The 17,878-nt window shown below is 39.0% G+C and overlaps 1 protein-coding gene across 2 annotated transcripts in view; it reads right to left on the reverse strand.

Moving 5' to 3' along the window:
• Positions 1–17,878, reverse strand: part of CSRNP3 (cysteine and serine rich nuclear protein 3) — a 105,762-nt gene that overhangs the window by 12,268 nt on the left and 75,616 nt on the right. For both annotated transcript variants that reach the window (XM_050900389.1, XM_050900388.1), the window contains one exon: positions 14,247–14,417. In XM_050900389.1, the coding sequence (XP_050756346.1) occupies positions 14,247–14,394 (148 nt within the window). In that variant the 5' untranslated portion in view covers positions 14,395–14,417. The remainder of the gene's footprint in view (positions 1–14,246; positions 14,418–17,878) is intronic.

Here is a 17,878-nt window from a genome sequence, read left to right on the forward strand (position 1 = left end):
TATATAAATAACATGCACTTCTTCAGATATGCTGTAGGTATGTTAGATTATAAATATAAAACAGATAAATAAGCTTCAGGTCCTATATTCACTTACATGCTCTCAGTGAAGGGTGTTCCAAAAAAGGTGTAGGATGTACACAAAGGAATCAAAAGACAAATTCTGTTACATTAAGCATGTTTAAACTTACATCCAAGTTTAAGCAAATCTCATATAAACAGAGCCTGCCAAAAATATTTATAGGAAGCTTTTAGTGGGGGAAGAGGGTTATTTTGTTAGAAGAGACTAGTTGATAGGGGTGTGTCAATTTTGCATGATAATAAATATTGTTTTTATGTACTGTTCTTTTTCATATATGCCACAGTTTCAAAACAAAACTACCTTTAATAAAACCAAATTTTTAGAGTTTGGAAGACGGGGTAATTTTGATATTGTGACATTCTCTTTCAATTCAGCATGAAAGCAAATACTCTGAGTCAGAACCTTCACTGCCTATATGCTCTTACACACAGGAAAGTGCATATTAAAAATCCTGCTTCTGCTGAAGGAGGTATCTAAAACCATTCTGGGATGTATCCAATTTCTGATATGACAGTATTGATGTTATTTGGATCTCAACTGGATCTTGCCTCTATTTGGGAAGAAATATTGACAGCTACTGAAGGGCAAGCAGCTTTTTTACCAAGTAAGAGAACCAGCCACAAATGGAATGAGAGATAAAACTACAGTAAAATATTGAAGGAAAGAAAAGATAGAAGGTTAATCTTAAAAATATATATATATGCTTCATGAGGAAATAGAAAGTAATTGTGCCTGTAAATTGCACAAGCTAGCGAATGCCTTTGAATCTTCATCTGTAAGCTTCAGTATCTACCACATAAGGTCTACATTTATAGTATTTGTTTTAGACCTTAGCTATGGAACTCCTGACATGGCTGCTTACTGGCAGGAATACCAAATGCTGCAATAAAAGTGCTTCCATTTTTTTAAGTCTGTCAATCTCTTTATGGAAGAGATACTACTTTCATACTACTTTCTATACATAAAGAATCATACTACTTTCTATACATAAAGAAATCAACCTGAAGTTTTATTCACACACTACATACTAATATTAGTAGTTAAATGAAGCTAGGCAGAAGACTCTGCAATCTAATTACTTCCAGCTGAAAAAAAGAATGTAATCTATGATAAAACTAGATTATATGAATGAACTTTTCCACTATGTGGATTTTTGGGGAGGAGTGGGGGTGCCCATGTGTGTGCTGTCAAAATTTAGAACATGAATTTAATACATTGCCGTACGTTTATACCTAAAAGTTTGGTCAGCAGTCTCTCTCAGTAAGACTGTAGTTGTGATGAGCTGTCTTAAAGAACCCATTAATGCATTTCTTCAACTTTTTAATAGTTCTTATCACTTTTAGTAATTAAATTATCAATGCCACGCCATCAAAGTTGTTTGTTTGTGTTTTTTTAATATATCACTGACAAAAACTGTGTTAAAATAGAATTAAGCTGAACTTCAAGAAAATGCTGGCATACTGTAACTGCAACACGACCAGCACTATAAATCCAGCACTATACAACTGTATTGAAGACAGCAGGAGAGCCAACATACGTTTGTTGTAAATGTCATTAAAGTTCATGGTTTTATTTATTAACATTATAGTTCCGAGTCAGACAAATTCTATGATAATCTGTGTAAGTAAACAAGCATGTAAACATTCAGAGCCCTCACATTACACGTGATTATTTTTTTCTGAAACACATCCTATCTTTTGGGTTTGCTTTTGCCTCACCCAAGAGCTCATTCAAGGGAAGAGCTAAGGCTCTGTGAATAACTCTACAGTCATCTCTTCTATGTTACTGCTAGGAAGTAGTCAGAATATATTCATATTTATGAGGATGTGGTTTACAAGAACAGATCAGGCAGGAACTGCAAAAGATTACAGGATTTTATTTGATTACCCAAAAGCATAGATTAGAGATGTCAGTGAGGGGACTGGAGAATTGCGACCACCTCGGTAACCAATGACACGAAAGGAAGCACAGTCAGCACTGCAAAGGCACTATGTTCTTGCTCTACTATACTCCCTAACATCTCTGAGCAGAGGGCTGCCTTAATGTGACCTCAAAAAAAAATTATTAGATATTGAATGGAAATGTTGAACATTTTCCAACATCAGGGACAAAGTGCTCTGTAAGTCATTCAGTCCTTTTGCTTCAAGCCAACCAGAACTCAGATTCTCCGATCATCTTATCAAGAGTCAGGGGCAGGGGCATATGTCATTTTGCATGCACTGTACCTTAAATAGTACGTTCAAAACAGTTGTAATTACCACTAAGGACGCTGCTTAACTCAAGACAGAGCAGAAGGACATACAAAATACAAATCTTCTGATACATTGGAAAGCATGAACATATGCCCAGACAAAATTTACTGACATTAATAAATTAGTAAGCTCCTTTCAGAATGAGGGACACAGATTATGCAAGGCTGGCATGCCTCTCTGGAGTCAGTTTCAAAGGTTTTGCAGGGAAGCAAAAGCTCATAACCTAAAAATTTATCCACAGAGAGTGTAAACACCACACTTTTCCAGAAGAGATCTAGTAACGGCTTCCTTACTTGGCCAGTCTCAAAAAAGTATTCACATGCCATCTGCTTGTGTAACAAGTGATATCAGTGGATGCCACTATCATCTGTTCTGTGCAAAAAGGGTGATATTGACTCTAGGCAGAGTCTGCTAGGGAGAGAGGTGGGTTTTAGCAGCTGCTGGACACACACTGTCAACAGGAACCAGAAGATGGTTTTTGAAAATGAATGCCACCACCTTGGCTCTAGCAGTTCATGGCGAGTGAGGATGCCAGAGGAAATAGGAATATTCATCATCACCTAAAACTGTCCTATGGATCACACATGATCTTTAATACACTTATATACTACAAGTCTGATATATTCCATGGAAGGAAAAAAATATTCCATTCTCATGTATTTAAACAATTAATATAATTTTTAGTTCCATGTTTCAAGATTATATGGAATTAAATATTTTTGACAGATACATAAGTACTGTAATGCATAAAATATATCAATTATCAGAGGGAAGGATGATACTGTTAAGAACATAATTACCACTACAGAACTCTCTCTCAGAAAAGGTCACTATATCTGAACACGGCCTTCAGACATAGATATCTTCAAACAAGACTGTCAGAATTCCTCATCTGAAATAGTATCAACTGCTGAAATCTTGGTTTTTGGCATTTGACATTTGAGTGGCTCAGTTTCTGGGTTTAGCAGAGCACAGCCCAAGTTAATAACCTGCTTGCAACTGGCCTGCCTCCTCACGGAGTCAAGTCAGGTCCTGTAGGCTTATCAGCTCCTTGCCATGCAAAAGCAGCTGCTGCAGATTCAGGGCTGTATCTGGACGCAGCACAGCCCCATCCATGCAGCACTCGACCCGAGCTAACAGCCACAGCACAGGTCATCTGCACCACAGACCACTTATGGCAAAACTGGCAATTGTCTGTAAACAAAATTCCTAAAGGTGAGGCCAAAAGAATTAAAGGAAAACTTTTAAGAGCAAACAATTGTTTAACCTAAGCATGGTTAACCCATCCTGGAAACAACCTGCTCTGTGTGCTTACGCTTTTGCTATTTTTGTTCATGATGTGCCTGCACATGTACACAGCAGGATGCATTCATTAATCTTTTTCTCAGTTACTAACCTCTCTTCCTCATAACAATTCTCTTTATCCATAGCAGTTATAATTTATTTCATAACTATATAGGATATTTCTGCCATTTCTCTTTATGAACAATTCCTGGCTTATGCACTTCTCTAGTTATTGAACATACAAGGAATCTCTAAGGCTTCCAAAATTTAAGAACGCCTGTACGGCGAGCCAGAGACCTGCAGAATGGCGCAATGCCTAAGCGCTACGTATGAAGGTTTTTTACTACAGCCCTTCAGTTTTCAATATTTCAGTAAGGTCCTTTTTCAGTCACTGACTGTAGCACAGAATAGAGATAATTGTTCAGCAGTCATTCAAGAAATTGCGATTTCAGTGATTTATTCATAAGGCTGCACACCAACATGAAACAAGCTTTGCCTAATTCAAGACAACCTGTTTCTACACATTACCACCCCACCCCCACCCCCCCCCCCCTCCAAATTACACAGATTAAGGCTTGACTCTAAGGCTGTCTTACCCAACCTGTGGTTTACTAGACCCAGGAAGATCAACTGTCAAAAGATTAAAAACAGAATAAATACGCAAACATCATTATGGTTGTTCCCATAGGTGGTAAATTATACACATAGTTGAGGACCATCTCCTACATTGGGACACTAAGTCATAACTTTTATTACTATCATTTTTATTAAAATGGTTGCAATTTAAAATGGTAACATTTTATCTATCATAACAAAAAGTACAATTTTTATGGCCCAGTGGCTAACAGTAATGGCATACAAGATGGCTTACCAGAAATACTAAGTATTCCTCAGATTTTTTTTTTTTTAAGCTTAAAGGTACTTGATCAAGTGCATTAAATGGATTTTTCCAGACACAGTGTGTCCCGGATGTCTGCATGAAACAGGAGACCCCACTAATTCATTTTTCAAAGACACTCTAAAAATAAAACTTTAGAAAGTATCAATGTAAAAAAAAAATACAGCTATCATGAAAATAACAATAGCCTTAAAAAATAAAACTGTTATGTAAAATAGCTTCCATGGCTGCTGTTCTTTCTCACTTAGGCTGCTGTGTCACATAAATCTCCGTCACAATGACGATTAATGGGAGAAGAGCAAATACTACGAATAGCAGTTTGACGATAAAACTTCCCTGTCAGATTCATCCTGGCTAAAGTATGTTGTACAAAGCATTGATCTGTGCTGGAATTCCGTCACCAAACAAACACAGCAAGTAAGGAAATACCTTCTGGGTTTGGAAAAAGACTCCTCAATGAAGAAGGTAAGAAAAATGAGAGCCATTCAAGTCACATTAGGTTAGAGAATAAAGAAGGGCCTTTGTTCATCAACAGTTAATAAGAAAGAATGAAGCAATTTATATGGCAGAAAAGTTTAAACATATGTCTAGAGGAACGTGTGAATAGACACGGGTGAGGAAAGACATAGCAATGCACAGATTTGTAACAAATCAGTGTCAACATTTTCGTAATATATTTTAACGTAACTAGAACGCTATGGTTAGAGACTGTCTCCTTAGCGTTGTAGTTATATGGAAGAAGCCACCAAGTCTTGCTGCTCAGTTAGTTTCAAATAATGGTTGCCATCACCTTATTCCTACCAACAGGCTCATAATTGTAAGATTTTTTGCACTTACCTTCTGTATTGCAAATAAAAACTATTTTGCATTTTATGTATTATTGGGAGACTGAAGAATTTTATTACTAGCTCATCTACCACAGCTTATTCAAAGCTAAGTATCAGCAGCTCTCTAACTTCTGAAATTGTGTGCCCTTCTTTCCTCTCCCTACCCTACACCAAGGCATTTTCAAAGCATGAAGTGGAAAGCTAGAAGCAGAGGAGACTCCTACCGACCTCTGCACGTGGGGGTGAGCTGTTTATCTGCTAGTCCTTCCCACCCACGGGAACCAACCAAGCTAGGAAGTCCCCAGCCCACAGAGGCACAGGGAGAAGACACTGGCGGGTGCCACCTGCACCCAACATCCCCAGCCACTGCCTTCTCCCACAGCTGGTGTAAAGTTCTGAAGCTGCTTCTGGTGCCCCTTCCTTCTCCGCCTCAAGCTATATTTTCTGCTCTCTCCTGTGAGAATAACCATTATTTATCTATTTGTGAATTTGTGAAAAATGAAAGACACAACCCCCCCAACTCTTTCCACATTTGAAAAATTCAGGTTTTATCATATTTATTCATAATAGATTCTTATGTCTTGGTAACAGATGTCATCATGGGCCCATCCAACTCCCAAATCCCAAGAAAAGTAATTTTCCAAAGGGGAAAATCAATATTTACACTAGCAGCCCGGTGTATCCTTATGAGAATGATCCAAGTCTCATTTGTATATGAACAAATTATAACTGATGAAATAGGTAAGCAACAGAATTAATGTGCGGGCAGACTGAAACAAAATTTTCCTGAATTGCTCTCACATACATATAATGCATTTTACAGCTGCACTTGTCGTTCGCCTTTCAACATCCTCATTTTCCTCTCTGGGCAGTGGAGCTACAGCAGTGTGAAACCTATGAAAGACAGAGCATTTCCTTCTGCGCATTTAGCAGCCAAAACAGAATCCAAACTCCCCCACCTGGGAAGAGATCCCACTGCAGCTCTATTCATCTATGAAATCCAAAGCCTGCTTCCTAATTTTATAAAATCCTGATAGGAATGACATTTTAAGCCCATCATGTTTTTTGAATATTTTTTACTGAGACAACTGGTAGTTCTTTGATTACGAAACATAAATGATCTCAGTTCTGGCTGAACTCCAAGACATAAGCACTTTCTTCTGCTGTCTCAGCTATTCTCCTGATGTCAAAGACACATTAAAATAAATGTGAACCATATGGCTACCCTGCAGATTACTAGCACTCTTGCATCAATGAGGGCAAAGCAATTCATTGTCACCAGCACAGAAATATCTTAGGCACATGAAAATTTCAAAAGGCTGGAAAAAATGCATATGAAGCAGCCTTTTGGATTAAAGCTCTACCTTAGACCGGAGGAAATGCTGCGTTTCTTATACTCTACTACCCATTTGTCTGCTTTTTACATACTCTTAGTGCCATATAAACCACTATGGCAAGAAGGATTAACACCATTCTCCACCCGCTCCGTGACTTTCCCACGCAGTGTTTCATCCAGTCTTAACACCACAGAACAGCAAAACCTAATCCATCACGGTAATCCAGGTCAGAACATCACCTATAAAAGCCAGCTCGCTTTGCAATCTTCATAGAAAAAAGAAACTTGGGAAAAGGTCATATTCCAGAAATTGCTTCTATCTCTGTCTCCTACCTCTCCTTCTACCCCACTGCCTCCCAAAAGATATTTTTCTAAGAGTCTCTATACACTAAATTTACAAATTTTAAACCCTTAATGATGAAACACTTTTCCTACATGCTGGAAATCCACATTAAAAGGAAATGCTGTGACATACAATATACCCTCCCAAAGAAACATGTGGGCTTGAGGGCAGGGAGGTATTTTTTAAAATAAATTTGAACCTGGAAGTCTTGAAGGGAACTGCATACTCAGAACAGCGTAAATTGAGTAGTGGAAATTGGACAGGACAGGGACAAAGCTGTGGAACAAAATCATCTACCCTAGTAGCATTTCACTGCTCCGTCCTTCTGGTACCTTCCTCTTGGGTAAAGCCAAAGCTAAATTCACCTCACAGGAGGGGCTCGATGGGAATACTTGCCTAATGCTAGATTTATTTATGTCACATTTGAAAAGGTTTTTGAAAAATACTAGCTCACAGACAAGTTTGACATGAATAGGAGAGGTTTTTCACTTGTACTTTTGTTAAACATTTTACCTCATTGTCAGAGTTTTGTCTAAAATCTCACAGAAACATTAAATTCTTGGGATGCATGCTAAAAGCTGGAATTTTACTGCTAAAATTTCAGTGAAAGCTTTCAGTTTACCTCCTCAGCACCCTCTATCTCCAGAACGCTTTTCTGTGACATTCATCATACTAGTCCAGTTTCTCCCTTTTGCAAATATAATCAGCCTGCAGGGAGAAGTGGAGACGGTTAACTGCTCTCTGCCTCACCGTTTACTCTAAATGCCAGCTGCTGTTTCGTAGATGATTATTTCTGACCTTGGCCCCAGCTTCGAACAGTGCGAGGAGGAAAGCTGCTACCACGGATCCTTGCAGGAACACCCATGTGTAACAATTGTATTTGGTGAACTCTCCTAAGACACTACAGGCAATCCTTTGTCCCATCTTATGGGTGACTTCTGTGAATAGCCATTTGATACAAATACAACTACCCATTCAGCTATCCGTGACTTTGCATTTGCAAGCATATTTTGCGTATCTGTCATGAACATCTTCAACTAAAAAATTTTGTTTATATGTTATCTAAGCCAACAAAAACATCATGTAAGGCAAAAACTGTCCCTCTGTTTGTATAGTATATGAAATGCACTAATTTATAGGAGAGAACTTTTCAAAAATATAGAAATAGAATTAGTTGCACAAATCCTTCTAAAAACCAGTGGGAGCCTGCCTCCTAACCCCTCTTTACATTTTTTAAAAACTCCCTCTACAATAGTCGTTATTCCAGATGAAAGACAGCAGGCAAGATCCTGTCATGGCATACCCTGCCCTGTCATTCTGTATGAGTATTTGAGCGAAGACATTGCACTACATTTCACTGAATTTCTTTGCATTTCTTGGTTTTTACTGCCCAGATGCGCCAACTTATTTTAAAATCAAAAATGTGAATCTCTCAACCTGTTTGCATTTCATAATGTGAGTCAACAAATAACAATAAGAACGTATTCCTCATTAACAAGCAAATTCCAAGCCTGGCTGCAGGCAATATAAATAATTGCAAGATGCCATGAAAAAAGAACGCCTGTGTTCAGCTACACCTTCCAAGTGTTTTCGCATAATAAGCCAGCATCACCACTTCTAACTCATTTAGATTTCTATCATTAACCAGCAACTAAACACACAGCTTAAGCTCAAAGCTCAGGTAATGCCTTGTGCTACTGACCTCACATCAAATAAAACTTCATCCTTCACATAAAGATAATTTAAGAGAAGCTAGACCTTCCTAAGGATTTCAAAGGATTTGATACCTCATTCCAAGTTCTGCATGGCCACGTAGATGAGGCAATCTCAATATGTTAGCAACTCTAGAATATTCAAACAGTACTTTTAAGGGCATATTGAAAGAAGTGCCATGGGGATGTATTTGTATTTTCAAATTCCTCGTTATCTTTAATGGTAAAATCAAAAGATGGCGAGAGCATTTAGAGACTGAAGGGTTTTCTCAGAACCCTTACTGACCAGCCACATTCATAATGAACCTAAGGCATCCAATACTCTTAAAGACAGTCCCCTAATTAGCAGAATGACAGGACCTATGATTACGGCTGGCTGCAGGATAACCTTGCTAACGACAGTGATAATGTTAATGGCAAGATACAGATAATTGATGTGGGATATCAACCAGATTGTGCAACGGTTCTACCTCCTGTTGGTGAAGATCACCTTATCAGATGAGCTGGTGCTGGAGATTTCACCTGCCCCTGCAAGTGAAGAAGAGAAGCCTCTGCAATAAAAGCATTACTCTGAAAGTTTCAGCTACAGTACACTGAAGCTGAAATGGCAGAGCAAAGCAGCAGCTCCTCAAAGTATGTTTCTTAAGAGATGCATCTGTGATTAATGTGGTATGGGGAGTTTTTACCAGCACTGAAGTACAAAAGACAGGACTTGATGAGGTCTTCCCAGGTATTTCAATTGCATGCAATTCTGCAACCTAAATTTGGGTATTTTTCTTTATCAGAAAAATAGACCAAGCATTTAGGGGCACATACTTCCACAAGGCAGGAAGAATCCCCCACACCTCAGCTGGAGCATGGAACCCAGCATCCCTCAGCACACACAACTGCACTAACTGTCAGTGTGTTGTACTGACATCCTGAATGGCAATTCCAAAGACAATTTGCTGTGGAGCTGATGAAACACAGCAGCGGGGTGCCCTAGCTGAGCAGGGCAATTTCAAGGAGCTGAAATGGCACTGGGTGTGCTCCTGCCCTGTATTCCATGTACCTCTAAGGAAAAAGGGAACAAATACTCTTAGTCCTGACTAATACTGTATACGCATGCTTGGACTGCTACTTGAAGATGAACATCCCTCTTTCTGATATGGAGGAGGGGCCGTGAAATGGGACAGGTACATGGACTGGTTAGTAATACGCTTTGGCATCCATTAAGGTAAATCTGCGGTGTGACTAATGGCCTGCTGAATCAAACCAAAATGACCTCAATAGACTGAGAAAAGAAAGTAAAAAAGACAGTAGGGACTGTATCTGCCAGTGGTAATGAAGGCACTCCATCACCATTTGATAAGAAATTTAAAAATATGCAGAGGTATATACACAAATACCTCAACAAGAAAATACTACATTTATTTGGGTTTTTTGTTATGAACCTGGTAACAATTGTCTATGCTTTATGGACTGTAATTTCATTTCCTGACTCGGAAAAAGACACCTGTAACTTGGGCTAGGGATTTGTTGTTGTTGTTGTTGTCTTGATTTGTTTAAATGGATATATTGTTTAAGAAACTCTGTACTTATCCCTGTGTAGTAGTCAAAACGGATAGCACTTAGGGACATCTCAGTCATGTATTTTCTGCCACCACACTACAGGGTTAATAGCTGAGATCAAAGGTATCTTCTGGTGGTTCTGCCCCACCTGAATGATCCACAGCAGCTGTGTGCCTCATTTAGCTGGCAGGTTAAACTGACCTTAAGGCTAATGGAGCAGGATAGCTGACAGGTTCTTGTTTATCTGACCCAATACATATTGTTTCAAGGGTTGTGTAAATACTGAGATGCATCAGCTATTCTAGATAGATTTATACGCAAACTGCCTGCTTGCTGAAGCACTGAAAGAGCTGTAGCTACAAGTGATTAAAAAATTATCTCTGTCAGGTCAATTAGAAAGGAAAAATAAGACTTAGAGGGCCACATTAGGCTTTTTTTAAAAGCTCAGTTAAAGAATTAACATATAGATCTTGGTGTTCACTACAGGTCACCCACAACTCCCACATTTCCAGTCAGTAAAAGAGAGTTTATAGTGAACTTCAGATTTACTTATATGAAAACGGACCGGAAGGAAGACAGCACACAGGATCTGACAGTGTCTCGCAAAAGAGAAAAGAAAATGCTACAAAGTGCCAGGAAATGGCTTAGAAAGTTAACCTCCATCAAGGAGGTACTCAGGCATGTAACAGAGGCAAGGAATCTGGCCAGCCTTTCTTCTGCACTGGCTCTTTTCAGTCTGTTTACTGAAAAACTCTCACAGAACTCTTCCCTTCCATATGCCCTTAGAAGTCTGGATTCAAATATTCAACATAGGAAAGCTCTTATCTTTTATTTTGGGAGATGAATGTGTTTAAAGAATGAACAAAACACCTTTCAATGTACACTGTTAACACTTTCATTATTGTACAACACATCTGCATGTAGTTTTCAAGTGAGCATCACTGAGTAGCTCTGTAAGACACCTGTATTCATGAGATATGAACATGAACAATTTCCACATATTCTGCTTTGACAAGACAGGGCCAAGTACTTCAGTAGGATCAGTTCATTTTTTATCACTTCCTAGAACTCAAAATATGCTTTTTCAAATAATACTGTTTAAAAAAATCTAGAAGTTAAAAAAAAAAAATCTAAGTACATACAAAGAAAAGTGCTCCTGCCCTGAAGAGCATCCAACATCAGACACACAACTGATGTCAACCGATACAAACCAAAATGAAAACAAATCCTGTGCATACAAAAATTTCACCGATTTCCGATTAAAACATTCTTTCCAGAATCAAAGCACACAAAGACTCAAGAAAATGTGAGAAGAATAAAACAAAATAAAAATCCAACCTCAACAAAACCCCTGTTTTTCCTAGAGGTAGTCAGTTATCAAGTTAAAAACATCTTTCAGCATTTGTCAAGTATCTTTACTCCTTTTATTTTAAATAGAAACGTGATTAATTTTTATTGCAAACACATATTAACTTTTACTATCATACATCATCACTAAGACTCACCTTTTTACTGCAGAGTTGCTCTCATATATAACAGATGTTCCTAAGGCTAGCTAAGTGATTTTTCTAACACTGCTCAACTGGTAGATGTTGATTGTGTAAACAAGTAAGTATCGGATATGCTTTAATATTAAGAAAGAAGAAGAAGGTGCAAAATCTTACTTGCAGCATTTTAACAATAAATTAACAAAATCTAACTTCCCCATCAGGTGCAACATGGAGTGTCCTTGGTAAAGTTACAAAATAATGCGGCACACTGGAAGAGTCTGGATGCAAGATGCAAGTAATTAGGTAGAGAGAAAACCACCTTTCCATTCTATACTTCATCTGAGCATCAACATCCTCTAGTTTCTTACCAATAAAAAATTATCACCTTTATCAAGCTCCTACAAGTACACTGCATTACAGCAAGAGCAAAGCAGAACGTTAGACACTGAAAGATGCCACGTTGCAGTGGCATAGAAACTAGTCTCCAAAAGTCTTTCCTTGAGGACCTTGAGATTTGCCTATTCAAATGCAGCACCAAGGCCACCTGTTCAATTCTTTTCTTCCCAAACCAGCCTTATATAATACTGGGATTATTCTGTATTGAGTTCTTGGAATTTAGGCTGCTGCATCTATACTAAAGATAATACTTTTAAAAAAGTAGTATCAATGCACATGCAAACAATTTACTCTTTCTATTTCCGTATCACCAACTGATACATATATGTATTTAAGAAAATGTAGTATGTACAATTTCTCTATACGTCTGTGTGTGAGTGCGCACACAGACAAACATGTATTACTCTGACCACAAATATCTCAATTATATGGATCACTAATCATAACACTGAAATGCTACAGTCTCCCTTACAGATTTTATTAAAAAACTAAATTATTTATTGTGTCAATTACAATCAAAGCTTATTGTTACAGGCATGTATTACAACTTCCAAGTTTCTCCCCTGAATTATGAGCCTTCTTTGTATTATCTATGTATTCACAATAAAATTGCTGTCTTCTATGTGGATGACAATGACTGATGTAAAAGGACTGCTTTCAGTCTATGATGAATAATCATCTAAGTCCTTAAACAGATGCAAAAGTTAAAAGATCAGCATGCAGATAATATTGTCACCAAGCTATTTCTTAATACTACCAAAGAGATTTACTGGGTCACTTACACCTTTGTGGCATTTCAATAAAATAGGTCCCCTACTAGTACTGCATCTTAAATGTAATATACCACATCACGATTATTACATGTAAACACATTTGAAAAGTTGTGCCTGTGTAACCCTTTGCACAGAAGCATTCCATACTAGAGCAAAGAGGATTCGGGGCCTCACAGCCAAACCCTAGCTCAAACTGCACAACAGCATTTGGTAGACGAATCAGTTATAAGAACATTCATATCACATGCTGCAAACATGATTTCTAGGCACAATCTAAACCACATAGTTATAAAGATCACATTGTGTAGGGGCAGTGATGAGGAGCCTCGCCTACTCCTTGGCCCACAGTCTTAAGAAAACAGCTTTATAGCAACTAACTCCAGTGGAAAGATCTATATGCAACAGAGTTGAAGGAGGCAAACCCCTGCTTTTTAAAACATGCAGTCCGCTATTAAAACAGTATAACCACCTAAAACAAATATCATAAACTGTAAATTCATACTTCCTAGATATATATGCTGCATACAAAGCTTTGCTAACTTAAAACGAAATTCTCATCTGTACACAAAACCATTGCCTAGTACAGAGATACCCTCCCCTACATGAATGTCGTGGTTTAACCCCAGCCAGCAACTCAGCACCACGCAGCCGCTTCCCCCCTCCCCCCTCCCAGTGGGGTGAGGAGGAGGAAAGGGAAAAAAAGTAAAACTCGTGGGTTGGGATAAGAACAGTTTAATAACTAAAGTAAAATATAATACTAACAATAGTAATAATGAAATATAATAATAATAGTAATGAAAAGGAATATAACAAAAGGGGGGGGGGGAAACACTATTGCAATAATGTGTCCCATACCCAATGTTTCTCAATTCCAGATAAAAGAAAGCTTATTATTTTCTTTGGAGAACTCTGACCAATACAATACTGCAGATAGCTGACAGCTGTACTACACTTAGCTAAGGAAAATAAACAAACTTGCCTAAAGCACTTTCCCTCAGTACCTGTTTGAAATACCTTAAGCACAACTCCCAATGTTAACTACAAACAGCTACATAATTCAAAGGGCAAATAGGTAGGGGCTTCCAAATGACTTCAAATTTTTACAATGACAAATAGTTTTATACAGTTAACAAGAAGGCAAAAGGGTGCAAGTTTGCTAAGTCATTTTGAGTAAGTCACAAACTGAACACCATAGAGAGTCCATTTTATCATCTGTTCAATTTAAAATGTTTATCTAAGCATAAAATTTATTTTATTTTGAGGAACAGGAAGAATTCTTTAGATACACAACTTTAGTACTTACGGGTAAAATGATTAGAAGTGGATGGATTGACACTATCACCACTGTCAGCACTTTCACTACTAGAAATGTCATCATCTGATTCCCGCACAGAGGAACAAGGTGAGGAGCCGTCAACTTCTTCAAACTTCCTCTTTAAAATTCCACTCATCGCTGCAATGCTGTCACATGCACCTGTAACAGGAACAGAGGCAATGAGGCACTGAAACATCCAACTGCAGAATATGCAGTCATAACCTCCAAAGTAATTTTTACTTAGAAGTACCAATAAGTTGCCGCTTCTAGTCTTCAATAACCATTTAGTATGAAATTAGATACAATTAATTAGGAGACAGTGAAGCCATAGGAAAGAAAAAAACCATCATGTCACACTCTAATTTGACATGTATGGAGATGGTTATTTTACTAGAATAATGTGTAACAGATTGCTTTCAGGGAGTATTTTTCCCATTTTGATGTCAATAGCATCCCTGATTTCTAGGTTATGTTGTGAAATTTCAAACAAGGAAAAAAAGGGATTTTCTCTTCAAACACCCTCACTTGGTCCCTCCCTTGGCTGCCACAGGAAGAAGGAATGTTCACAATCAGGGATGAAACTAAATAAGAAATCATCCTGAACACTACAGTTCTCATTGCCAAATATACGTGATCTAATCAGTGTTCACGTCACCCCTATAAGAAATCCATCTGATAATTCCAATATTACAGACAGATAAAAGACAATGAAGTCACAAAGACCATATACCAATTTAGTTCTCAATAAATGCCCAGAATTCAGAAATTCCCCACTCCAGTCAGAGACACCAATTGCCTCCCAAACTCTCTCCTTCCCACATTAAGAAATGAGATGCCTAATATATTCCTGAGGTTGAGTTGAAGATTATAAAGCAAAGTATTCAAGCAGAAATTTAGCAGCAGAGGTAGAACTATAACATGAATTGCACGTAATTAAGGAGGAAGTGTACCCTTAACTGAGGAGAGATCAAGAACAGCTGGAGCTTGCTCAGAGGACATGCAGCTGCCACCATGCCGCCCGCAGCACTGCAGAGGCAAGCAGTGCTGATACTTATCCAGGCAAAAAGTTTATCTAGGACTGATGACATGCTTGACTTGCCAAGGAGGACACACAACCTAGCACTACGGGCTCACCACAGGGTTCTGCCAAATCCCACCGAAAGCAAGAAAAAAAAAAAAAAAAGAAATTTACATGCCTCACTGAAACAGAACTTTTTAAATCCCCACAGCTACCTTTAGAACTCATTAATTCCGAGCCAGCTGCATTCTGCTCCATCCAGGAAGTTGGACTAGATAACCTCCAGAGCCCTCTTCCAACCAACATTTCTATGGTTGTATGTTTAAAAAAACAATAAATCTGTCAGGAAGCTGACATATGCTGGGCTAAATGACTACTAGTAAAGAAGACAAGGTTAAGGCAGAGACTCCAGTACTGGCCATACTGTTTAACAATTAGCACATTTCAGAGTTTTGGCCCAGGCCACCTCGCACTCTCCTGGATAACGCAGGATGAAGCAGGTGCCAGCACCATTCCCAGCAGGCAGGCTGGATGAGGGCACCCAGGTTTTGGCAGAGGGCTGACAGCTTAGCCACTGTGGACAAGAACCGTACCCTGCCACTTGGCAGCAGAAGCCAGAGAACGCTGTCCTTAGCATGCATCTTTTTTATCTTTTTAATTAATATAGAGGTAGTCTCAGTGATGTAGCTGCTATGTTCCGACCCTGTAAGCACAGCACTTCAGTAGATCCTCTGGTATCTTCGCTCACACTTGGTCTAGTACCAAGTAGTTTCAATGTCTCCTATGCATCCTATAGCTCCCTTCAAGCCCCAACACCAGTCTCCTTCCTGGAAAAAACAAAGTAACAGTGTGAAGAGGTTTACAACCAACTTTTGGTCTGATATGAAGGTAGAACAGGATAAGGGTGGGTATATGAAGCTGAGAGCTACAGAAGAAAAAAAAGTAAAAATTTTAAAAATTGACGGGCTCACCAGGTTACAGGGTCTGTAGGACTAATTCAAAATCATAATTCAGCAAACATTGAAGTCTGTCTATAGGAAATCCTGGGACTGACGTGGCAAGAATATCATGGTTTCATCCCAGTGCAACAGAAAGTTAGTTCTAATTACTTGTTTTGCTTTGCTGACAAAGCATTTTACATTGTCTGCCAGCTCCTAAGCACAGCAGGAGGGAGTTACGCGCAGGTTTAAACTTGCCTTTGTAAGTCAAAACTAGAAATCACAGATACATTATACAACATTTTTATGATATTATTTAATTACAAGGACTAGAACAGAAGTTTTATAATAAGGGAGTTCATACACCTCTTAGGAAGCAAAAGCTCTGAGAAGTACATACATGATTGCACCAAGTTTAATATCCTGTCTCCAGCAGTAGTCAGTATTTAATGCTTCAGCGGAAAGCAATGGGATGAGAAATCCAGCCACAACCACTGCAGATACATGGCTCTGCTTCCTCATCCTTGCAGTCAATTTCCCCTAAGCATACGGCTGAAATGTTGCTATACGACAGTGCACAGCCTCTTATAAATTCATTTGACTTGCTCTCCTAAGGCAACAGGTTTCATCGAGTGGGGGAAAAAACCCACAGCAAAACACATCTCCTGAAACTATAGCCACAGACCCTTCAAAATCACAGCAGTTTCAGTCTTTACGATATTTTGGACAGTAAACAGCAGCAGAAATGCGCCAGTGTCTAGCAGCATGCTGTACTAGATAGAACTTCACACATACAGCTACTCCCCACAAAGTGGAAATAGCTGAAGAGAAGTCGCTGAGGTCTTCTCACTGTTCTATAGTGATATTTCCGTTTCAATCGCCAATAGAGATTATATTACAAGGGAGGTGCAGTGCATCTGCTGATCCTGTACGGAATTAGGAAATGCCTTTATACCTGGGGGGGTGTGCAGGGAGGGAATGGCGATGGAGATGTAAATGGAATGGCAGCATCGAGTTACTCATCCCAAAGCTGAGGAGTCTGTCCGACTGCTGCAGTTGCCGGAAAGCACCCAGCATGTTACTGCCTACGCTCTCAATCTCACAGCTGTCCAACCCTTAACAGCCTGCCTCTGGGGAACTCCTCAAAGCAGCATAGCCTCTTGCTGACACTATTCCACTTTTAATGTGGTAACTAAAGTGTTCATCAGGCAGAAGAAGGAAGAGAAAGTAAGCAAAAAACTGTGCAGGTCTGAAAATGCTTGTGCACTCAGTTACTATTTAAATGGATTCTTCTTCCCAGTTCTGAGTTAATGATTCCCAGAACAAGACATGGATTCCCATTAGAAGGTATCCAACTCTTGAGAGTAATGTACAGGGAGCACTGGTCCCTGATACAGCCATCTTGAGTCTGCCCTGGGAACTGGTGCCAGACTCCCCAGGGCCAGAAAACAAAAGCAGGGGGAGTGATGTGCAATCTCAACAGGTACACATTGCCATGTCGCAGCTACACGTGCTCAGCCTACCCCCTGCAAGGGCACAGGGACATACAAATGGTTGATTACTGCCTGTTGACTGAGAAACAGCTGCTTTCAATTGAGATACCAGTAACTTTTAAATTACTCCAGTGCCCTTGTCTTTGACCGGTCCTCAGATCAAAACACCTT

This window comes from Gymnogyps californianus, chromosome 7, assembly GCF_018139145.2.
Source record: "Gymnogyps californianus isolate 813 chromosome 7, ASM1813914v2, whole genome shotgun sequence".
Taxonomy (NCBI): Eukaryota; Metazoa; Chordata; class Aves; order Accipitriformes; family Cathartidae; genus Gymnogyps; species Gymnogyps californianus.